This window comes from Emiliania huxleyi (assembly GCF_000372725.1).
Source record: "Emiliania huxleyi CCMP1516 chromosome Unknown EMIHUscaffold_13, whole genome shotgun sequence".
NCBI classification, from domain to species: Eukaryota; Haptophyta; order Isochrysidales; family Noelaerhabdaceae; genus Emiliania; species Emiliania huxleyi.
The window spans coordinates 1,107,391-1,130,087 of NW_005201287.1; the positions used below are offsets into that span (position 1 = coordinate 1,107,391).

The window sequence follows — 22,697 nt, forward strand, 5'->3', positions numbered from 1 at the left end:
GCACTCGGCTTTGGATTCTAGCCTGATTCTAGCAGGTGGGGGACCGCGTTGCTAGTGCGGCACCTGCCCCGGCCGATCGGCCCGGTGTACATCACCACGTCGCCGACCGGAGAGGACAGCGGCTAGTATTGCCACCGGCGTAATCGCTCCTCGCGTCGACAGCCAAGGTCTCGCAAGCCGCTCATCGGTTCCCTGCGGAAGGCGCTCCTCGATTCGCTGCGTCTCCGCTCGGTCGTCCATCGCCGGATCGCCGCCAGCCCCGCTCAGGTCGCGTTCGATCGCCAGCTCTCCAGCTCGTCGTTTGGGAGAGATCTCTCTCTTCGTTTGGGAGAGAGAGATTTTTAGCAATACCAAACAACTCTAACACTCACACGTCATTGTTTTGTTCGTTTGGTCACCGAGGAGAGAGAGAGAGAGAGATTGTGTGTGTTTGTTCCGAGGAGTCGCGAGTCGGAGCGCCTCAAACTCCAGGACGTGCCACCTGGACGCATCCCTCCTTGTCCCGCTTATCGAATTTGTGCACTCGTATCACACTCGTGCCGTATCACACTCGTGCCGTATCACAGATAAAAGAAAAATCTGTCGGTGTGAGGCCTCCTTGCTGCGTGTCCAGCCCACGGAGCGTCCGTGTTGTCGTACCAGCCATGCTGCGCCTCTCCGGCGCTCGGGGCGCGCTCGGGGCGCGGCGCCTCGCGGTCGCAGCCGTCTCCCACCCCGACGCGTCCAAGCTCATCTCCTCGCTCGAGTCGTCCAGCAAGACAAACCTCTCGCAGGTCGTGCCCTGGTTCGCGGAGCAGATGCCGACGACGTACTTCCGGATCTTTGGCGAGGAGACGCAGCGCCGCCACCTGCGCGCCATCTCCACCCTCTTCGACGACGACCTCAACCTCAAGACCCTCAGCCTGACGTCGCACCACGGCGGCGCCGGCGGCTGCCCCGGCCGCGGCCCGAGCGCCGTCTACCACACCACGCTCTCGCGCGGCGCGGCGACGTCCGCGGCGGCGCGGCTGGCGCAGCAGGTCGCGGCCCTCCCCAGGGAAGCCGAGCTCCGCCGCGTCCTCGTCTTCCGCTCCGCCGACGACCGGCTCTGCCTCGACATCCTTGAGACCGGCTCCGCCGACGCGCCCTTCTCCGGCGAGGACGCGGAGCAGAAGGCGGCGCTGGTTGCGCTGGAGGGGTACGCCGCGCGCCTGCGGGCGGGCGAGCTCGTCGGCCAGTCCAACCACGTCCCTCCGTCGGCCATCCTCTCGGACGGCGAGGTTGCCAAGTTCCTGCGCCGCTGCTCGACGACCTACGTGTGCCAGCACGAGCCGCGGCTGCTGTACAAGCAGATGCTGCTGACGCAGTCGGTCGCGGGGACGGAGGACGTGGCGGTCGAGTTCGAGGACGGCTACGAGTACGGCTCGCACAACGGCGCCGCCACCCTCATCACGGTCGCGCTCGGCGACAGCAAGCCGCGCCGCGCACTGCAGGGCACGCTCGCGACGCTCGACATGCACGGGCTCCAGGTCGAGCGCGTCCTGGTCGACATGATCGGCGACCCGCCGTCCGACAAGCCGGGCCTGCCCTCGGCCGGGGTGACGCTCGTCCGCGCCATCGTCCGCTCGCCCGCCGGCGCCGTCGCCGACAACACGCAGCTCGCAAACGACCTGCGCCGCTTCAAGTGGCTCGACGACTCTGCGCTCTCGCTCGCGGCGGCGCACCCGTCGCTCGGCCTCGAGCGCGCCGAGTCGACGGCGGCGCTCGCCACGCTCTCGCTCGCCCTGCTCGACCACCCGCTCCTCTCGCGCAACAACATGCTCTCTCTCCTCGAGCGGCCCGCCTTTGCGCCGCAGCTCGCCGCGCTCAGCGATGTCTTCGCCGCGCGCTTCGACCCGACCAGCCCTATGGACGACGCGGCCTTTGGCGCGGCGATCGACGACTTCGACAAGTCGGTCGCCGTCGGCTTCCAGGCGGAGGAGTCGCGCTCGCTCCTCCACGCGATGGGGCGCTGCCTCCGCCACACGATGCGCACCAACGCGCCGCTCGCCGAGTCGCGCCGCGCGCTCGCGCTGCGGCTCGACCCCGCGCTGTTTGCGCAGCCCATCTCGCAGCACGCGCCGCACGTGCTGCAGCTCCCGTACGGCGTCTTCTTCGTCGCCGGCCGCCACTTCTCCTCCTTCCACGTCCGCTTCGCCGACGTCGCGCGCGGCGGCTTGCGCGTCGTCGCGCCGGCCGACTCGGAGGCGCACGTGGCCGAGTCGCGGCGCCACTTCCTCGAGTGCCTCAACCTGGCCTGGGCGCAGCAGCTGAAGAACAAGGACATCCCCGAGGGCGGCTCCAAGGGCGTGTGCCTCGTCACGCCCGGCTCGAGCAGCAAGGAGCGCGCGGAGCTGCTGCACGGCTCCGTCAAGGCAACCATCGACGGCATGCTCGACCTCATCAGCCCCGGCGCGCTCGCGCGCCTCGGCGAGGCGGCGGAGGCGCCGGCGGACCGCGTCGGCCGCGGCCCGGAGCAGATCTACCTCGGCCCCGACGAGAACATCACGCCGGACGACATCGACTGGGTCGTGCACCGCGCCGCGGAGCGCGGCTACGCGCGGCCCGCCGCGTTCATGTCGTCCAAGCCGGCCGAGGGCATCAACCACAAGGAATTCGGCGTCACGTCCGAGGGCGTGGCGGTCTTCCTCGACGTCGCGCTCAACGCGCTCGGCCTCTCGCCGCGCACCGAGCCGTGGTCCGTCAAGCTGACGGGCGGCCCCGACGGCGACGTGGCGGGCAACATGCTCCAGATCCTGCACCGCGAGTACGGCGACAAGGTGCGCGTCGTCGGCATGGCGGACGGGTCGGGGTGCGCCGAGGACCCGGCGGGCCTCCCGATGGCGGAGCTGCTGCGCCTCTTCGAGCAGTCCCTCCCCCTCTCCGCCCTCGACCGCGCCGCCCTCTCGCCGAGCGGGCTGCTGACGACGGTCGACACCGAGGAGGGCTTCCACGCGCGCAACTCGATGCACAACCGCGTGGTCGCCGACGCCTTCATCCCCGCCGGCGGCCGGCCCTCCGCCATCAACGGCTCCAACTGGCGCGACTTTCTGCTGCCGGACGGCACCCCCTCGGCCAAGGTGATCGTGGAGGGCGCCAACCTCTTTGTCACGCCCGAGGCGCGGCAGGCTCTCTTCGAGGAGTGCGGCCTCCCGATCATCAAGGACTCGTCGGCGAACAAGTGCGGCGTCATCTGCTCGTCGCTCGAGATCGCCGCCTCCATCGTCCTCGAGCGCGACGAGTTCGTCGCCCTCAAGCCCGCCTACGTCCCGGCGGTGGTCGACCGGCTGCGCGCCCTCGCGCGGCTCGAGGCGTCTCGCATCATGGCCGAGTCGCGGCTCCGGCCGCACGTGCCGCTCCCGAAGCTGTCGGAGCAGCTCTCGCTCGCCATCCTGCGCGTCACCAACGCCGCCGCCGACGCGCTCGAGTCGCTCGAGCCCGAGCGCAAGGAGCGGCTCTGGCCGCTGATGCGCGAGCACCTGCCGGCGCCGCTCTTCGACGCCTACTCGACCCGCATCGCCGAGGCGCTGCCGTGGGAGTACCAAAAGTCGCTCATCGCCGCGTCGCTCGCGTCGCGGCTAGTCTACCGCGAGGGGCTCTCGTGGGCCGAGTCGCTGCCCAGCGAGGCCCTCCCCACCGTCTGCCTCGAGTACCTCCGGCAGGAGCAGCGGATCCGCCAGCTGGCCGAGGACGTGCGCACCTCGAGCCTCGGCGAGCGCGACGAGGTGTCCGAGCTGCTCATCCGCGGCGGCGTGCGCGCCGCCGTCGAGAGCGCCGAGCACACCCGCGGGGCGGCGATCGCGGCCTAAGCGCCCCGCGCGCGGCGCGGCTCAAGGCGGCGCCTCTCTCTCTCCACTCGCCGGCCCGCCCTGCGTGGCCTTGCGAGCCTCTCCCCTCCCTCCATTGCAGCAGCCCCATGACCATGCTGTCCAGTGAGTCCCGCCAGTCTGTCGTCTGTGCCGCGGGGCCTCGGTCTCGCCCTCTGAGTGCGATCGGGTTGACGACTCGAGGCCCCGTTCTTTACATAGTCTTGTGCGTCCGGCGTGCGGCCCTCTCTCTGCTCGCGAGAGAGAGAGAGGTGTCTGCGCGGCCCACCCTTTAGCAGAGTCCGGTCGTTGTCAACGTGCTTATTTATTTCAGAATAGCCACCACCCTCTCCACGGCCGTCTCCTTCACACGTCACACACGTCACACACACGTGTGCACCGCGTCCGCCGCCGTCCGCGTCACGAGGCGCGAACGCACCCCTCTAGGATATGGACCTCGTAAAAACAGGGTGGTGCTCACGCGAAAAAAGGACCAATCGACGCGATGTGCAAAGCATTAATCCCTGGGTCTGGACGATTTTTTCACGGTATCCGCGGCGAGATATGGCGCGGGAAACACCGAGGGAGGATCGGGCAATTCGCTATTCGGGGAGAGGAACACGGGGAGATACGGGGTAATAGAGGGGAATACGCGGAGATAGAGGGAGATATGGGGAGATAGCGCAAAAAAATCGTCCAGACTAGGGGCTAGGGCTAGCATACAAGAAGAGGAGAAAGAAGAGGACGCGGACACCAGTGATGACGAAACAGAAGCTAGCGCAGACCTGAGCCCTGGCCTCGACACCTCGACACCAAACCTCGACACCGACTCGACACCTCGACAACCCATGCCAACTCGACAAACTCGACACCCCTCGACACCATCTAGGCTGAAACCATGCTCGTCCGTGTCAAGGTGCCAAACTCGACACCTCGACACCCCTCGACACCCCTCGACACCGCTCGACACCGCTCGACACCGCTCGACACCGCTCGACACCGCTCGACACCTCTGATGATCCTAACACAGCAGAGACGTAGACCCATTGGAGTCACAGAGTTAGAAATCAGGGTTGCAGCAGCAATCAAACTTGGCTGGCAGTACTTTCATCCCTGAGTTGCAGCCTCTCAAGTTCTAGCTCAAGTTGCAGCTCAGTTGCACCCCTGTTGATGCAGCAAACATGGCAGTACTCAGGTAGCCCTAAGGTGCTGCACAGCACCTTGTACAGTGGCAATGAATCCTCACACCAGTGAGCTTGTGCCATGAGTGCAGACCTGTGGTCCATTGCGCTTTGTGCACTGGCGACGCTGCAACGGCGACGCTGCAGCGGCGGCGACGCTGCTGCGATGGGGTACTGTAGCCCTTAGCTGCTGGACAGCACCTTGTGCAGTGGCAATGTCCACTGACTCATGGCACCAGCCTTGTGCCATGAGCGCTGTGGTCAGTTGCGCTTTGTGCGCCGGTGACGCTGCAGCAGCGACGCTGCTGCAGCAGCGACGCTGCTGCGGTGCTGCGCCTGCACAGCACCTTGGTGCACAGTGGCAATGACTCCCGGCACTTGATGTCCTCAAATGTCCACAGAGAGTATACTGGTTGTGCTCAGGTTGTGCTACATCAACAGGGTGCAACTGAGGCTGCAACTAAGCTCTAAGGGATGAAACAGCTTTGCAACTGCTGCCCAACTTTTGTTGTATGTTGATGGGCTGCAACTGCATCCACCTGCCACCTTGGACACCTCGATACCTCAGACGCCTCTTGACAACACTCGACACCCGCTCGACACCCTCGACACCCTCGACACCCTCGACACCCTCGACACCCTCGACACCCCTCGACACCCCTCGACACTCCTCGACACGGACAAGCATGGTTTCAGCCTCGACAGGCCTCGACAGGCCTCGACAGGCCTCGACAGGCCTCGACAGGCCTCGACACCTCTATCCCTCGACAGCAGCTCGACACCCTCGACACCGGGCCTCGACACCTCGACACCAGGGCTCAGGCGCAGACGAGAGCAGGGCAGACCCGGGGACTGGGGAGCCGGAGCAGACGGCATCGGCCGCCGAGGGAACGTTGGGAAGAGGCACGAGGAGGGCGGCCGGACCTCAACCGACTATGGAGGACCCGTCGCCAGACGACGCGGGCAGACGAGACGGGGAGGCGGAGCAGACGGAGACGCGCAGGGCGAGACGAGGGAGGGAGCAGGACGTTGCGGAGATCAGCAGGAGGATGTACGAAGAGATTAAGAGCAGCAGGGACCCGAGGGACCATATGGAAGACGGCTAGTGCTAGTCCCCCAAGCCCCATCGGGAGGACGACCCCGGCTAGTCGCCGACCACACCCACAAAGAATTTTACAAACAAACTCCCTCGCACAAAGAACACAAAGATCGCACGGGCGGGGACGTGTTCCTTTTTACCGCACATCGTTTTCTTGGGTTTCAAATTCTTTATTTATTTAATATAACAAATATGAGTAGCGGGACACCCAGCTGGCACCGGCAGCCCGGCGCCCCTCCCGGGGCCGGCTCCGATGTGGTTGCTCTCGCAAGCGTTCCTTCCCGTCGCGGTCGTACGTTTTAAAACCGCACCAAGCTGGAAGAAGCCGCAGCGCACCGCGCTGAGCATGCGCGGCACGGACGTCTCCTACGCTGCTGATAAGGCAAATGATGTTATCGCCGGCTAGCTGCAGCGCTGCCGATGCTCCTGCCCAAAAGCGCAGAAGATGTGCATCGGCGCTGGCTCCTCTCTTCTCGACACCGCACACAGAACACACTCACTAAATGCAACAGAGTACGCACTTGATGCCGGTCGCCGCCCACTAGGTCCATCAGCTCGGCATGCTGGCAGGCTTGGCGATGCCGCCGCTCATTGGCCTCCACACCCCGGAGCTCGAAGATGCGCACTCGTTTTGCCGCTCGTCGAGCTGGCTCATCCCCGGGTACGTCCTGCTCGGCAGCTACCCCGGGTCCAGCCCCGGGCGTCCCACCTCCAACGCGTGCACGCGGGCGAGGGAGACGGGCGTCAGCACCTTTGTCTGCCTGCAAGACGAGCTGCCGCCGCAGACCGAGGCGTGGCCAGAGGAGGGCGTGCCAAACCTCTCCGAGCGCGCAAAGTGGGCGGAGGGCAACTTCCACAGCTACCGGGACGCCGCCGGACCGAACGCGTCCTTTCTGCACTTTGGGCTGCCCGACCTCAAGCCGGCGAGCTCGCTGGACGCCCTCGACGCGATCGTGAGTGTGCTGCACCGCCGGATCGAGAACGGGGAGAAGCTCTACATCCACTGCTGGGGCGGGCGCGGCCGGACCGGCCTGGTGGCGGCGAAACCGGCCCGGTGCTCATGTGAACGGTGCCTGGCCTCACAGCTATGATTGTGAGCAGGTCGCGGCCTGCCTGCTCGGTGCTCTCTACGGTGAGCTCGATGCCGACCAGGCGCGGAGCGGTTTACAGATCGGAGAGAGAGTAGTTCATGCAGCCCATTCTTGATCACGGCACCTCCCGGACAGGCGCTGAGGCGGGTGCAGTGCTACTATGACCTGCGGCAGCCGCTCGGGCGGGACGCGGCCGGAGCGCGCAAGTGCAGCCCAGAGACAGAGGCGCAGGCCAACCAGGTGCGCGATTGGTTCTCCTTCAAGCGGATCGTCGCCCGCGCGGACGTCGCTCCTCAAGAGATAGGCTGCACTTGGAGCATCTACAGCAGGGGAGTCCGGGTGCTGCGAGGCATCTCCACGCCTGGCACGACGGCGGAGCGCATTGAGACCGTCGGACCGAGCGCAAATCATCCGCTGACACGCGCCGAGGCGCTGACGCGAGTCGGTGACGCGGAGCTGCTCGGCAAGGGTCAGTTTGGGAGGGTCTTCCGAGGCAGCTGCGACGGCACCACCCTCTGTGACGTCGGCTGCTCGGAGGGCGACGTGGCGATCAAGGTGATGCCTGACGGCGCCCCGTCGTACGAGCAGTCGAGGCTCGCGCTCGAGGCAAAGGTGATGCGTGCGATGAGCGGCGTGCGGGGCTTTCCAGTGCTGCACTACGACGGGCGTCAGACCGTGTTTGGGCGGCCGAGCGACGTGCTGGTAATGGACATGCTCGGCCCTTCGGTGCGCTCCCTACTACACCGCCACCCGCTCGGAGCCTCGCGCGCCGTGCGCAAGGTGGGGCACGACGTGGTGCGTTGCCTGCGCGAGCTGCACGCGGCGGGCTTCATCCACAACGACCTCAAGCCGCTCAACATCCTGTTTGGCGCAGCCGGCACGGGCCGGGAGGAGGAGGCGCACGTGCTCGACTTTGGGATGGTGACGTCGACGGGCTGCTTGCAAGAGGCGGTGGAGGGCTGCGAGCTGTCCGCGGGCGGCGCGACGCCGCTGTACGCCAACTTGGCGCAGCTTGAGGGGAGGCCGACGGCGCCGGTGGACGACATCGAGAGCCTGTGGTACTGCCTCGCCTTCCTCGAGGGCGGCGAGCTGCCGTGGATGTGGGAGCCGCTCGAGCGCGTGCGCAACATCAAGCGGCGGCTGCTGGTCTCCGAGTGCGCCGTCGCCTCGGACACGTGCGACTCGCAGCTCACGAGCGCGGAGGCCTGCTCGACCGCGCACTGCCTGCGGACGTACGAGGACTGGGACTGCTCCGACACGCTGCACGAGCTGTGGGGCGCCGTGCTCGAGGGACAGGCGAGCGGCCTGGTGGACTACGACGCGTGCCTCGAGGCGCTGGCGGAGCCTGAGGCGGAGAGTGGGGACTAGCCCCGAGACGGGTGTGTGACATCGAGTGGTGACATATGGTCGGCAGGCAGCCATACATGTGTCCCCTCGGGTTTCTTGTCGCCAGTGCTCGCGCGTGTGCCTCGACTAGAACTCGCGGTGGGCGTGGGTTCACAACGGTATATGCCGCCGAAACGGGCCGCAACGTCACCGGCGGCGTCCGGCAAGCGCTCCAAGGCCGCCGTGCCCGCCGCCGAGCCCGCCGAGCCTGCAGAGGAGGCGCTCGATCCAGAGACGGTGCGAGCGTTCCTTCCAGTCGCGCTCTCTTCTGTGCTGACGGAGCAGATCGAGGAGACTGGCCCGTTCAGCAGTGAGGGCGCGATGCTCGCGATGCTAGAGGCGCGCGTGACGCTCGCCGTGGCGCTCTTCAAGCTCTCGTCCGAGTGCTCGCAGCGCGTGCTCTCCCACTCGTCGCGAGACTTTGGAGAGGGGCAGGCCTCTGCGGTGGAGCGAGCCTACGACCACGCGCTGCCCGCGCTGCGCGCGTGGGTCCTGCGACTCGGCCGTGCACTCGCCGCGCGCTCGCCGCTGCCTCTCGCGAGCACCGGGCTGCCGCCGCGCTTCCACCGGCTGTGCGAGGTGTATGACCTCTCCGCGGACGAGCGGACGCTGCTTGGTGGGCTTCTGCTGCTGCGCACCTCGCACGCGTTTGCGCACGTCAAGCTGGGCTCGCACGTGTCGTACGGCGGCGGCGGCGGGCTCTACGCCTCCTCCTCGAAGCCCGCCGTCACCCTCTGCTCCATCCTCGGCTGCCCGCTCTCGTCGCTCGCCACCCTCCAGCGGCCAGAGCGGAGGCACGTCAAGCAGGGCGTGGTGCTGCAGGGGCAGCAGCTGCTCGCCGAGGTGCCGGCTCTGCAGCCCGAGGCGGTCCTCCTCCTGCTGGGCCTCCCCCTCTCCGAGTCGCAGCTCTTCAACATCGAGAAGGCCGACGCCATGAAGGTGCTCGTCGAAGAGCCCGGCTTTGAGCGGCCCGCCGCGGCCGCCGCAGCAGCAGCCGCGGCCGCCGCGGCCGCCGCGGCCACCGCGGCCGCCGCCGCGCTGCCCAAGGCGGTGGAGGGCGGCCCCGCCGCCGCCGCCCTGCCTGGCCACGGCTCGCTCTACTCGCTGCTCCAGATTGAGGCGGCTGCCGAGCGGTCCGCCGCCAACGGCGTCGCCGAGGGCGACGCGGAGGAGGGCGAGGCCAAGAGCGCCGAGGCCAAGGGCGCCGAGGGCGAGGAGGGGGGGGAGGCGCCGCCTTCCGGCTGGCGCAAGGGGCGCAAGGCTGCGGCGGGAGGCAAGTCGACGGCCGGCGCGGCGGCCGAGGCGACCAACGGCGCCGCGGCGGGCGGCGGTGAGGCGGAGGGCGAGGCGGTCGAGGACGGAGCTGCGGGCGGGGCCAAGCTCCGGAGCGGGCCGTATGAAAACGACCTCGAGTACCTGCAGGACATGTTCGCCCTGGCAAAGCTGCGCTCCGACGTGGCGCGCGTGCGGCGGCACATGGAGGAGCGCGGACAGGCGGTCGCGTCGAGCAGTGGCGGCGGCGGCGGCGGCGCCGACGGCGGCGACGCAGACTCGGACGACGCCGACCTGCCTCCGCTCGACGAGCCGTACTGGGCGATGGACGAGTACAGCTACGAGATGGAGGCGATGTCCCGGGGCCGCTTCGGCCGCAACATGCGGCACGAGGCCTCGAAGCAGGCGCGGCACGACTCGAAGCGCGCGCGCAAGCTGCAGGCGCGAGCCGAAAAGCTGCAGGAGCGCATCTCTCGCAGGCTGGCACAGATGTCGGAGGCGGACGTGCGGCTGCCTCGGCTGGAGCGGCTCGCGGCGGCGCTCGGCTTCTGCGAGTTTGAGAAGAACGTCGTGGTCGCGATGATCGGGCAGGCCATCGCGCCGCGATCGATTGGCATCATGGGCGGCGGCGGCGGCGGCGGCGGCGGCGGTGGCGGCCCCTCGGCGCGGCGCCTGCAGCGGCCTCTTTGCGCCACTCGACCCGCCTGTCTTGCGATTAGGCTCGCCGTCCAAGACGATGCAGGTGGAGGTGCTGCTGCGCGCCTTCTCCGCCTCGCTGCAGCAGCAGATCCGCAACCGGCGCCACTTTTATAAGTCGTCGGTCCTCGTGCGCGAAGGGATCCTCGTGCTACACGGCGACGAGCTTGGCGGCGACCTCTCGCAGACGATGGCGGAGATCGACCGGCGGATGCTCGACTTTGTGGTCGGCCTTGACACCGAGTTCTCCGAGCTGATGGACGGCTCGCACCTCTACACGCCGACGGTCGACATCAACGAGGTCGTGCTGTCGGAGGCGAAGAAGACGCTGGTCGTGGACACTGTCCGCCACTTCGACACCTTCACCTCGGCGGCCAAGGAGCTCGAGCTGCACAAGAAGCTCTCCTACGGGCACGGGATGGTGCTCCTCTTCTACGGCCCCTCCGGCACCGGCAAGACCATGCTCGCGAACGCGATCGCCGCCATGGTCGGCAAGAAGGTGCTGATGATCAACTTTCCGGCGCTCGGAGCCAACTCGGCGGGCGCAATCCTAAAGCTCGTCTTCCGCGAGGCCAAGATCCACGACGCGGTCCTCTTCTTCGACGAGTGCGAGTCGATCTTCATGGACCGCACGAAGGGCAACCTGCAGGTCAACACCGTCCTCACCGAGCTCGAGCGGCACGAGGGACTCTGCGTCCTCGCCACCAACCGGCCGATGGACCTGGACGAGGCGATGCACCGGCGCATCACTCTCGCCATCGAGTTCACCAAGCCCGACCTGCTGCTGCGCGAGAAGATCTGGCGGAGCATGGCGCCGCCAAAGCTGCCGCTCGGCGACGACATCGACTTCATGGCGCTCGCGCGCAAGTTCGAGCTGCCGGGCGGCTTCATCAAGAACGCCTGGCTGACGGCGCTGTCGCTCGCCGTCGCGCGGGAGGGCGCCGCGTGCAAGGTCACGCAGGCGGATCTGCACGCCGGCGCGTCGCACCAGCTGCGCGGGCGGCTCGCGATGTCCAAGATGGACCGCGGCATCGTCCCGACGCGCGGGCTCGAGGAGGCGAGGGACCCGCGCCCGCCCTCCCAGCTTCCTTCTCCCTCCCAGCATCCTTCTCCCTCCTCCCCCCCCCCCCCCCCCCACGGCCCCTCCCCGCCACTCCTCCGTCGCCCCTCCCGCCTCGCACCGCACCGCCCAGCCGAGCGAGCAGTCGGCGCGGGTAGGTGGAGCTGCCCGCCTCGGTCAAGGACAAGCTCCGCCAGATGGTCTCCTACTCCAAGGCGCAGGCGGTGCTGTTTGGCCAGTGGGGCTTCGACAAGCAGCACGGCCGCGCGCAGGGCATCGCCGCGCTCTTCCACGGCCCCCCCGGCACGGGCAAGACGATGGCGGCCGAGGTCTGCCCGGCTCGACTGTGGCGCCCTCCCAGCTCACCCATCTAAGGGCCGTCGCCCTCGCCCCCAGGCTGTCGGGTTTGACATCGGCCGCCCGCTCATGGTGGTCAACTGCGCTCAGCTGATGGACAAGTACGTGGGCGAGTCGGCCAAGAACATCGAGAAGGTCTTCGACGAGGCCAAGGCGCAGGAGGCGGTGCTCGTGTTCGACGAGTGCGAGGGCCTGTTTGCCGAGCGGAGCTCCGAGGGAGGCTCGACCGCGCGGCACGACTCGATGAACATCGGCGTGCTGCTGCACCACATGGAGACCTTCTCGGGCGTCGTCGTCGCCATCACGAACCGGTTCCAGCAGATCGACTCCGCCTTCCACCGGCGCTTCAAGTTCATCCTCGAGTTCCCCACGCCCAACGCCGCGGCGCGCGGCCGGCTCTGGCGCCTCCTCGTGCCGAAGGAGGCGCCGCTGCACGCCGACGTCGACTTTGCGAGGTGGCGCCGTGCGCCGCAGCCGGGGGGGGGGGGGGGAGCTGGGAGTCACGCCCGGAAGCACCGCCGCAGGTTGGGCGAGTCGTACGAGCTGTCGGGCGGCTCGATCAAGTCGGCCGTCTTCCGCGCAGCGGTCGAGGCGTCGCTGATGCCCGAGCCGTCGGAGCGCATCATCACCATGGCGGCGCTGCAGGCGGCTGCGCGCGAGGAGCTCGACAAGGACGGCGACTCGCGCCGACCCGCAGTCATGTACACGTGACCTGAATCGCGTCGGAACGGCACGGGGCCGCAACCCGAGCGAGGGACTCGGGCCAGTGCACGCATGCTGGCCGCTTTGCAACGATTAGTACTGAGGAGCGAGGGCATGTGGGCCCACGGGTCGCGCGCAGCACGATGTGAGACCTGACGCCACTCACCACGAACACCCGTGGCACACACCGCACCGCCGCGCGGGGAGATGTGAGTCCTACCCGCACGCGCGTTTTGAGTCTCGCGGGTCCGCGTCCGGGGGGAGGAGAGACACTGACAGGCGCCGGGGAGTCGAGAGAGAGACCACAGCTGGGAGAGAGGAGACTACTCTACGCGGCGCGCTACGGAGAGAGAGGTGTATCGAGCACAGAGGATGATGTATTTGTCAAGATCAGAGACAGACCATCGGACACCCATGCGGACACCACGGGCGCGCGCAGCAGTACCGGCCGGCGCGACCATACTTACATGTACGTCTCTCAGTGTTGAGAGAGTGCAAAAACCGCTCAGTCCAGCATGGACAGGAGGTCCGGCCCCGGCCTCCAGCCACGAGGAGCGGGGGCCGGGGCGGGGGCGGGGGCGGGGGCAGCTGGCGACGGCGGCGCTGGCAGCGGCGGCTCGACCTCCATGTCCTCTTCTTCGGTGTCGGAGCCCGGAGGCAAGTCAACCATCTACAGGAAACGGGAGCGGTGAAGGCGTGCCTGGGCGGCGGTGGGAGTCCCACTCGCTGGGCCGCGCCCGCGGTGCGTTCGGCGGGGCGGTCTCTCTTTGCGGCGGCGGTCTCCGCGCCAGCTGATCTGCCAGATAGCCAAACAGGTCGGCGCACGCGCCAGGCATGGTGGGGGGCCGGCGCTTCGCGTGCGGCGGCCCGAAGCTGGCGAGCAGCTTAGCGACCTGCCCGACGCGGGTGTCGGCAGGCAGCACCTACAGCCGGAGGGCGAAGGAGCTGAGCGCAGTATTCCCCGCACCCTCGTCACACTCCCCCCTCGCCCTGCTCTGCACCTCCTTCAGCGCGGTGAGGGCGCGCGCCAAGCTCGCGTCGCCGAACGTCAGGTAGCGCAGGGACGGCCGGCGAGCGCGCGACGCGGCAAGCCACTGCACGACCGCCTTGAGCTGGACGCAGCCGCCAAAGGCGCCGCACCCCCAGTTGCCCGTGCAGAGGGGGCGGAGGGGCGCGTCGGGCGTCTCGCCGTCGGGAGGCGCAAACCCGACGAACGCCTGCGCGCAACACGCACTTTGGTGAGGGAGGCCCCTCTCTCCCTCGCCGCCTGCACGGCCCGCCGGCGCCTTGTTGAGCTCCCTCTCGATCGCGCCGCGGGAATACTGCCCCAGCCGCGTCTGCGCGTCGCGCCCAAAGGCAATCGCGTCGATGGCGAGCAGCTCCGTCTCCGCGGGAGGCTCCGCGGGCGAGCCGGCGGCCGCCACGTGCGGTCCCGCAAAGGCGAAGGTGGCGTGGCCGTAGCCCGAGTAGTTGGAGAAGCGCTCGAAGCCGCGCATCAGCAGCGCCTAGGGAGTGTCCAGGAAGCGTCTTGGGAATGTGCAGGAGGCGTCTGGCAAGGCGCATCAGCAGCGCCTCGTGAGAGGCCATCGGCTCGGCGATCGCGCGGCTCACAATCAGCTCGGGGCAGATCAAGAAGCGGATCTCCTCCTGCACCGCGCCGTTGCGAAACACTCCGCCGCCGATCGTCGCGTTCGCAAAGTCGAGCTGCGTGAAGTGCGGCCCCGAGTCCTCGATCGTCCCTCCCTCCACCGCCTCCACCGGGCAGAGCGGCGCGTCGCTCATGCCCCACGCCTCCTCCCCGTGCCCGCCCAACGACAGCTCGGACGTGTCGCCGACGAGCCGGCGGAAGGTGATGGGGCGGAGGCGCCACCCGCCGGCGGCGTCGCGGCGGCGGCGCGCCACAACGCCAAAGTATTCGAGCAAGCAGCGCCACTTCGCCTCGTGCTGCGACGGCAGGGACGGCGGCGCCCCGTGCCTGCCCGGGTTAGGCATCTCGCCGATCAGCCAGCAGAAGGAAAAGTAGGGGAGGACGGACGAGCCGCGGCCGCCTGCAAACAGGTTGGGAAGACGTTCAGGGACGGCTCTGGTGGGCGAGGAGCAACGGGCCCGTCGCCGCCTCGGCCGCGCGGGGTGTCGTTCCGGTTGGGCATCGTGCAGAAGAAGGCGTTGGCGAGCAGGCAGGCGCACTGCTCGGCGCTCAGCTCGACGCTGCCTGGCCCGCCGGAGCGGAGCAGCCGCAGCGGCGCGCGGAAGTGGCGCGGCGTCTCGAGCACGAGCTCGCAGAGCGTGGGCACGATCTCGCCGAGCAGCTCGGCGCGACCCGCGTCGTCGAGCACCGACCCGAGCAGCGCCTGCAGCCGGCCCAGCCCCCACTCGCCGCCCACCGCCCTCCGCAGCGTGGCCATCGTCTCGAGCAGCGCGTCGACGTCCGCTGGCGGCCGAGAGAGCGCGCGAACCACCACCGGCCAGAGCGGAGCGCCTATTCGCGGACGTCTGTGAGCAGAAGCGGCGCTAGTGTTCACCGAGGCGCCTCTGGAGCGGTGGTGCCGTCTGCGCAGCGTGCGCGCGGCGAGCAAGGGAGGCGGACATGCGACCGGTCCCACCGGTCGTCGTAGTCGGCGGGGAGGCTCGAGGGGGTTGGCACGGTCGACGCAAAGTCCGCCTCGAACTCCACCTGCGCCGCCGCGTCGTCGTCAAGCCGCGGCTCCTCCTCCTCCGTCTCCTCGCCGGACGCGTCTGCGAGAGACCCCTCTGCCGTGCCTGCGCCCGGGACAACCGCCAAGGCGCACTGCTGCGTCACCCACGCGGCGTCCACGACCGGTACGCCCTCCTCGCGCATCCTTGTAGTCATCGGGCCCTCCTCGTCCGGCTGCGTGGAGGGTCCGAGCAGCAGGTGTGTGGGCGGGTCTGCACCTGGGTGTCCAGCCGCAGAAGTCTCCAGCCGGCCGCCGGCAGACAATATCTCGTTGCGCAGATCGGCGAGCTCGTCCTCGGCGCCCTTCCAGCCGGCAAACGCAATCACGCTGCCGCGCAGCGGGGCCTCGGGCGTCACGAGGAGCGCCGCCGGAGCAGCCACGGACGGTACATTGATGTTGGCCTGCGGCGCCGCGGCCGTTGCTGGGGCCTGCACGGGATCGAGTGAGCGTTCGGACGAACCGCCGGGCGCCGCGGCCTTCGCGGGGAGCAGCCAGCTGTCGAGCGTCTTGGGCATGTCAGTGTTGGTGAACCTTCTTTCGCGCCAGTCCGCGCCCTTGTCGTGCCAGTGTGCTGTGAGAGAGGCTTGTTTTTCTTGCATTTTTGCCAGAGCAAAAGCAAGCCCACTCAACCCCAAGTACTCACCGTTCTTACAGTGGTGTAGCTTGTGCAGAGGCTGCAGCCTCTGCTGGGGCGGAATGCGCGGGGTTTGCGGCGCGATGCCCTCGGCGAGTACATGCTACTGCTGTGCCGCACGCTCTCCTGCGCGCGCGTGACGTGTGGGACGCGTGCGCTGCGCTCAAACGTCGCGATTTGGCAATAGGCGCTCGAGCCGGCGCGCAGCGGACGGGTGCGCCGCGCAGGGGGGGTCGGGGGGGTGCGAGAGGGGGAGTGGGTCGGGCGCGCACCGGCCGGCTCCGGGAGCGGCCGTCACGTCGAGGAGGGGGGCTGTCGGTGGCTCGAGCGGCTCGAGGCGCGTTGCTGCTGCGCCGCCGCCGAGCCCTGGTGCCGATCAGGCGCCTGGCGGCAGGGGCGAGCTGCGGTCATCGTCGCTGGTGCGGCGGCGGCGGCGGCGGCTCGCCCTTCCTTCCGCGGGCGGCTCCGCTCCCGCCGCCGCTCCCCGCACCCAGCACACGCCGCTGAGCAGGCACTGACGCACACGCGCCTCACCGCCACCACGCTTCTCTCTCGCAGGTCAGGGTGGCCGGGCCGTCGGTGCTGCTCAGCGGCGACAGACCAACGTGTGTACGTGCACGTGCACGGCGCCTTTGCGCGCCGCGTTGCGGAGCGATGCGTGCCGCGTTGCGGAGCGAGGCGCGTGTGCGTAATGCGTGTGGTGCGTGGAGAGAGCGCTTCTGCTGCTGGGTGCCGCACCACTCTGCCAGTTGAGAGCGGGCGGCGCTGTTTTCAGTGTCGGTGTGTGGCTGACTCCTCCTACGTACTGTGGTGGGGGTATGTATGTATGTATGTTGGGGATCTGCTTTGTATTCGGATCCTTTGTATTGTTGGGGATCCGCCGGAAACTCGCGCCCAAATCTCGGGCGGCGGTCGCTCAACAGCCAGGGCGCGAGCGGGCACGAACGATCTTGTCCGTGGTCGTGCGCACGCACACCATATTGCCATTGTTACGGCAAGGCGCCATTTGAGGGAGGTGCGGACCATCCCTCAGACGATCCTTGCGCGCTGGCGGTGTGGTGCGGGAGACCGCAGGAGCGAGAGGGGCGGGCCGGGGCCGGAGGGAGGCGGACGCGCGGGCGGGCGCGCGGGCGTCGAGGGTGGGGCACGGACGCGCCTGGCGCCAACCGCCTCGGCTCCGTACGCGGTCGTAGCATGAGGGTACGTAATAGAAGGAACTCCGTCGGAGCTTCCGGTTTGCGACATCTTTTTTGGGCCGGGGGACCAAGGCACTCTTGCTCATTTTCTCTCTCTAGGTATTCCTAAGAATAGGGCGACTGGCGACGGCAAAAATGCAAGCCCCGCCCCTGGCCACTGTTTAGAATTCTTTTCTCCCGGAACAGGGGCCGGGATGTTGCGACGGAGGGCCGGAGCTATGGGCTGGCGCCACGACGTTGCAGGACACGGAGGGGTGGAAGGAGCTGGTGAAGGCGGGAAAGATTCTGCTCTTCGACGAGGATCGGGCGGTGGTGATGCGATATGCTCCTGGCGGGGGGCGCGGTCGAGGGCGCGGGGGTGGGTCGCGCAGTGCCCGCTGGCGGGGCAAGCGGCGAGGGGGTCGCCGGGGGGGTTGGGATGATGGGGATGGTCTTTTCGGCGAGCACTACGGTGCTCGCGGATTCGACTGTCCCCCCGATCGTGCCCACCTCCATGAGGACGACGGCGCCTTCTAAAGGTCCGTCGCAGGCTGTGCCTCTTTTGGTACCTGTGTCGAACCTGTGTGCTGTGCGAGAGAGTTCTTTTTGTTGAATTCTTTTCTGGGATAGAGAGCAGCCTCGCTCTCAATCCTAGAAGTCGAAGGATTGTGAGCAGCACTCCTCGCAATCGTAGCATCTCTGTGCGATTGTGAGCACCCACGCTCGCAATCCTACGTCTTCTAGGACTAAGAGCAGCTCCACTCCCAAGGTGACTGGTGACGCCTACGACTACTACCAGTGCGCTCGCAATCCTAGCAAAGTCTAGGATTGCGAGCAGCACTGCTCACAAATCCTAGCAACATGCCTCCGATTGCGAGCAGGAGCGCTCGCAATCCTACATCTTGTAGGACTATGAGCGGCTGCGCTCACAATCGTACCAAAGATCCAAGGACTGCTAGCAGCGCACAGAGGGCGCTCCCAATCGCTCCAGCCGCGAGCGCTTGTGAGTGAGCGCGCCGGGAGGGTCTCCTCGCAATCCAAACAGCGATCGCACCGATTGCGAGGGGACCCGCTCGCAATCCTAGACGTCGTAGGACTGTGGGCGGTGTCGCTCGCAATCGGCGAAAGTTCTAGGATTGCGAGCGCTCCTGCTCGCAATCGGAGGCATGTTGCTAGGATTGTGAGCTAAGCTGCTCGCAACCCTAGAGTTTGCTCGGAAAGTGAGCGCGCTGGTAGTAGTCGTAAGCGTCAGCAGTCACCTTGTGAGCGGAGCTGCTCTTAGTCCTAGAAGACGTAGGATTGCGAGCGTGGGTGCTCACAATCTCACAGAGATGCTACGATTGCGAGGAGTGCTGCTCACAATCCTTCGACTTCTAGGATTGAGAGCGAGGCTGCTCTCAATCCTAGCCTGGTAGAAAAGAAGGTTCACCGTCAGTGTGGAGGCGGCGCACGAATGTAAATTCTTTTAGCCTACGCACCCCGCAGCGGGCTTGCAGCAAAAAGAATTTCACTTCCGGCGGTTACCAACTACAGTTCTACACTCCAAGTGCGCCAAGTGCTCCGTACAACAAAACAGCTAGCTGTCGAGCGTCTTCCTTGGGCATGTCAGTGTGGAGGAAGTTGCTAGCCAGGTTGTAGGGAAGAATTTTGATACCCGTCAAGACGCCTGCTGGGGGCAGCTTCGTGACGAGCCGTCTGCTCCCCCCCCCAGCAGGCACACACACTCAACTCTCTCTCTCACACACTTCAACTAGACAGATAAGGAGGAGAAAGGGGACGGTGGTGGGTTCGACGAGGAGAGAGAGAAGGTACTGGCGACGCGCACAGACTGACGTCTGCTCTGCTTCTGAAGTGCACCTCTGAGGCGCCTCAGAGGAAACGACGCACTTGTCTGTTGTCATAATTTTTCGTCAGATTCGATCTCGTCGCCAGACTTCGATTTCTTTCTCTTTGTCAGGCCATGTGCCGCTCGCTCGCCAGCCCAAGTGACTTGGACGCGCGGTCGAGGGCACCCCACCGTTCTTGGGACGCGCTGGCGCTCGCCAGCGATCGTCGTCGTCCCCCCACCCATGGCCATGGACCCAATTAGCCTTTTTTTCTTTGAGGCTGGGTCGCTGGGTGAAATTCTCAAAAAGGTGCAGCACTTCTAGCCGACATCGACAAAAGTCCCTCTCTAGCCCCGCGGCGAGCGGCCCCGCCGGAGGCGAAGAAAATTTCGCCATCTAGCGCTCGCAACACATAGATTTGAGAAGAGATGCATAAATCAACACCTCCAATCTTCGGGGGAGTGACGGATAAAGGCGTGCGAAAGAGCTAATGAATCCGAAAGCAGCGAATCCAAGTGATGGCCCGCCGCAGGCGAAGAAAATTTAGGGTTGGGGTTCCCCTATGCCAAAGAACTCTTATTAGAGGATTTCGGCGGCCGGCGCGCCGAGGCACAGCGGTTCGCGCTGCCTGCTCGCGCTGGTTACACCGTTGCTGTGGCCGTCTTCGTCCGTATTGTACACCGAGCTGGCGCCACAGCAGAGTACAACAACGGCTCGGACTAGCTGCTCCACGGTACTACATCATCAGAGGGCCCGGCAAGGTCCACGGCGGAGCTGGCGGTGGTGGGAGTGGTGGTAGGAACGAAGGCGCACCTGTCGGCGATTCACCGCCGTTCGTTCCCGTCTCTCAAAGCTGGTTACACCGTCGATGCGCACATCGAGGCGCTCGTGGACGAGAGAGACGTCGCCTCCTCTTTCGTCCCGGGGCACTGTTCACGCCGGAAGGCCCCGTACACTGCCAAGTACATTAGCCTTCATCTCTCCTACCGCCGGCCGGGAGTGCAGCCGCCACCAGTGAGATTGTCCTCGACGTTGGCACCTGCGAAGTAATGAACAACAGGCAGTGCGTCATATGGCGCTATGATAGCCCTGCGGTGGACGTCCTCGACGCAGACGAGGCGGAGCTCATCTGCGCGGCGCAGATCGCCGACTGTCTCTCCCTCCCTGCGCGAGTGGTTGCACCACCCTGGATGAGGCATCTGGGCTGGGGCAGGGCCGTTAGTAGAGGAGGGCGACTGAGGGCGCGAGGCCGCCAATCGTCAAAGTCTGCTGCGACTGACTGTCGGTCACTGACTGAGCAATGAGCAATCGCATCGGCGGTTTCACTCACGCTCACAATCGGGTTACATCCAGGTCTCTGTGCGGGATGTGCTGGGGGGCTGCCCCCCAGTCGATTGCCGCATAGTTCGTCGATGTAACCCTACCAGAAAGCTGTATTCACACCTACCCTTCCAAAAAAAGAAATGTCCCTGCTTTTGTCGAAGATCCGGCGGGTTTATCGGAGCATCACCCCGCTCCGAGATGGGCAGATGCGAGAAAGCTCGTCTCGCAGCTGCGAGAAGGTATATTTTACAGTTATTTTTTTTTGCGGGCGTGCGTGTTTGTGTGTGAGCGCACAAGCAAGACCCAACAACTACAAGCCGCGCAAGCGTGCATGCCTGTGAGGCTGTGTATGTGTGTGTCGCCCCGGCGCGTCGGCAGCGGTCGCCGCACCCTCCAGCCAGCCAAGGGCCGCCGCCGCGGACCAACCCAGAGAGCGAGGACTGCCCGCTAGTCATTCCTAGTAGACGTGCCCGCGGGAGGTCTGCGTTGCATGTGCTGCGAACTAGTCAGGGGACCTTCGAAGGGGACCTGCTGGCGTGCTATAACGGTCCAGTGTGACTACAAAGCGGTTTGTGGCGCAAGCTATGGGATCGTCCCGATGCCACATGGGCGATTGGGGGCGTCCCCTGCGCACCCCCCTATCTTCTCCCGATGCGAACACGCCCTCAGCAGGCGCCGTAGACGATCGTCATGAGCACGTCGGCTTGCGAGATGGCGGAGGCGTTCGGCGGCGGGGTGATGCAGAACATGGCGTTGGCCTGGCTGAGCACGTCCGGGATGCGGGGCAGCGCAGCGCCCAGCCCGAGCTCGTGCGCCAGACGCTGCACATTCTCGATCAGAGTGGTGTTGGTGGCGGTGATGGCGGTGGCGGTGGTGATGGCGGTGGCGGTGGTGATGGCGGCGGCGGCGGCCGCCTCCTCCGCCTCCGCCGCCGCCGCCGCCGCCTCCGCCTCCACCTCCTCCGCCTCCGCCTCCGCCTCCTCCGCCTCCGCCTCCCCCGCCTCCTGCGGTGGCGGCGTGGCGACGTCCGGCGAGGCGGCCGAGAGGTCCATCCTCCGCTTGTTGACGATGTTGTTGCCGCTCTCGGTGCCGGGCGGCCCGTCGAGCTGGACGGTGATCCACGAGACTGCTCGAGGGAGGGAGGGGGGGGGGGGGGGGGCTAGGGGGGTTGGGCGGCCGCGCCGTTTGTCGAGACCGTCGTGCCGGAGCGGCCGGCGTGCTTGCCGCGCACCACCAGGACGGCCGTGCCGGGCGCAGCGACGTCCTCGCTCGCTCGGGCCACGGCTTTCCCGCGGGCCGAGCCGGTCGAAGGCACGCGGGGGGAGAAGCCTCCCGCTGCCGCACCCGCCCGGCGCTGCACCAGCCTCGCCCACGCTGCCACGTCCTCCCCCTCCTCCACCGCCAACGCAGAGGCGGCAGGCGTGGGGGCCTGCAGGGCCGAGGCACGGGGGAAGCGGACGTGCTCCTTGGGCTGCCGCCGCTGCGCCGGGTCGCCGTCCTCCCAGTCCAGCGTGAAGAAGGCGCCCCCGTCGTGGACCTCCGCGACCGAGGCGCCGTACCACGAGGCCCGCCCGTCGGCGAGGACGTACCGCCCCTCCACGCGGGTCCCGACGGCGGTGGAGGGGGGGAGGGCAGCGGCGAGGGAGGAGGGGAGGGGCGCCTCCCCCACCGCCCGCGCGTAGGCCACCGCCGCCTCCACCGCCGTGTCGAACAAGCCGAGGGACACCTGCCTGCCACCGGAAGCGCGGTACGCTCGGAACCGGCGTTGGGCGCCCGCTTTGGCGTGCGACACGCCCCGGTAGCCGCTGCTGCTGGTCCCCGAGAGGTGCAGCCGCAGCCCCTCAGACTCCGCCTCCACCTCCGGCGAAGCGCCCTTCGCGCGCTTGGAGGAGCCCGAGTCGGAGGTCGAGCGCTTCTTCTTGCGGTTGCCCTCTGCCGCTGGCGCCGCCTCGGGTGGCGCGGCGATCGGCGCCTCCGGCTCCTCCCCCGGCGCCTCCCCCACCGCCCGCGCGTAGGCCACCGCCGCCTCCACCGCCGTGTCAAACGCGCCGAGGTAGACGCCTCTGATCGCCACGTACTTTTTGCGGCCGCGAACCTTGTACACGCCCTTGTAGCCGGTGCTGCTGGTGGGGGAGAGGTGCAGGCGAAGGCCCTCAGCCTCCAACGCGACCGAAGGCATCGGTCTCTTTTTGGGTGGGAGGACGCGATAGCCTGGTGTGATGATGTTGATTGACTCGCGGCCCATCGAGCGCTAGCTAGACGTGCGAGTTAGGCGCCGCTGATGAAAAACAAAAAACGGGCAAGTACGACCAACCTCGGTCAATCATGCTCCTGAGCCGAAACTCAGTCAAACAAGTTTTTGTCTCAGAGCCTCG

General features: G+C 67.1%; 5 protein-coding genes across 5 annotated transcripts; 3 read left to right on the forward strand and 2 right to left on the reverse strand.

The window, feature by feature from the left end:
* The first annotated feature begins 608 nt into the window (after window positions 1-608).
* EMIHUDRAFT_433762 (hypothetical protein) lies at window positions 609-4,170 on the forward strand. The gene has a single exon (XM_005789316.1). The coding sequence runs from the start codon at window positions 645-647 to the stop codon at window positions 3,825-3,827; it is 3,183 nt and encodes a 1,060-aa protein (XP_005789373.1). The 5' UTR covers window positions 609-644; the 3' UTR covers window positions 3,828-4,170.
* Window positions 4,171-7,654: 3,484 nt separating this feature from the next.
* EMIHUDRAFT_55312 (hypothetical protein) lies at window positions 7,655-8,293 on the forward strand (the record flags this gene model as incomplete). Its single annotated transcript, XM_005789317.1, has 1 exon — window positions 7,655-8,293. A coding segment is annotated over one exon (639 nt), but the record flags the coding sequence as incomplete, so codon positions are not given.
* A 411-nt stretch (window positions 8,294-8,704) lies between these two features.
* Window positions 8,705-13,861, forward strand: EMIHUDRAFT_449161 (hypothetical protein; the record flags this gene model as incomplete). The annotated part of the gene is made up of 9 exons (XM_005789318.1): window positions 8,705-9,520; window positions 9,695-9,858; window positions 9,970-10,078; window positions 10,166-10,426; window positions 10,596-11,582; window positions 11,768-11,938; window positions 12,006-12,421; window positions 12,491-13,338; window positions 13,406-13,861. 8 exons carry the CDS (start codon window positions 8,705-8,707, stop codon window positions 12,675-12,677), a joined length of 3,111 nt encoding a protein of 1,036 aa, XP_005789375.1. The 3' UTR covers window positions 12,678-13,338; window positions 13,406-13,861.
* Window positions 13,862-15,067: 1,206 nt separating this feature from the next.
* EMIHUDRAFT_351948 (hypothetical protein) lies at window positions 15,068-15,906 on the reverse strand. The gene has a single exon (XM_005789319.1). It carries the CDS (start codon window positions 15,877-15,879, stop codon window positions 15,187-15,189), a length of 693 nt encoding a protein of 230 aa, XP_005789376.1. The 5' UTR covers window positions 15,880-15,906; the 3' UTR covers window positions 15,068-15,186.
* A 5,081-nt stretch (window positions 15,907-20,987) lies between these two features.
* On the reverse strand, window positions 20,988-22,559 carry EMIHUDRAFT_462402 (hypothetical protein; the record flags this gene model as incomplete). Its single annotated transcript, XM_005789320.1, has 2 exons — window positions 21,667-22,559; window positions 20,988-21,448 (listed from the first exon to the last, which is right to left on the reverse strand). Exons 1-2 carry the CDS (start codon window positions 22,499-22,501, stop codon window positions 20,988-20,990), a joined length of 1,296 nt encoding a protein of 431 aa, XP_005789377.1. The 5' UTR covers window positions 22,502-22,559.
* Window positions 22,560-22,697: the final 138 nt, after the last annotated feature.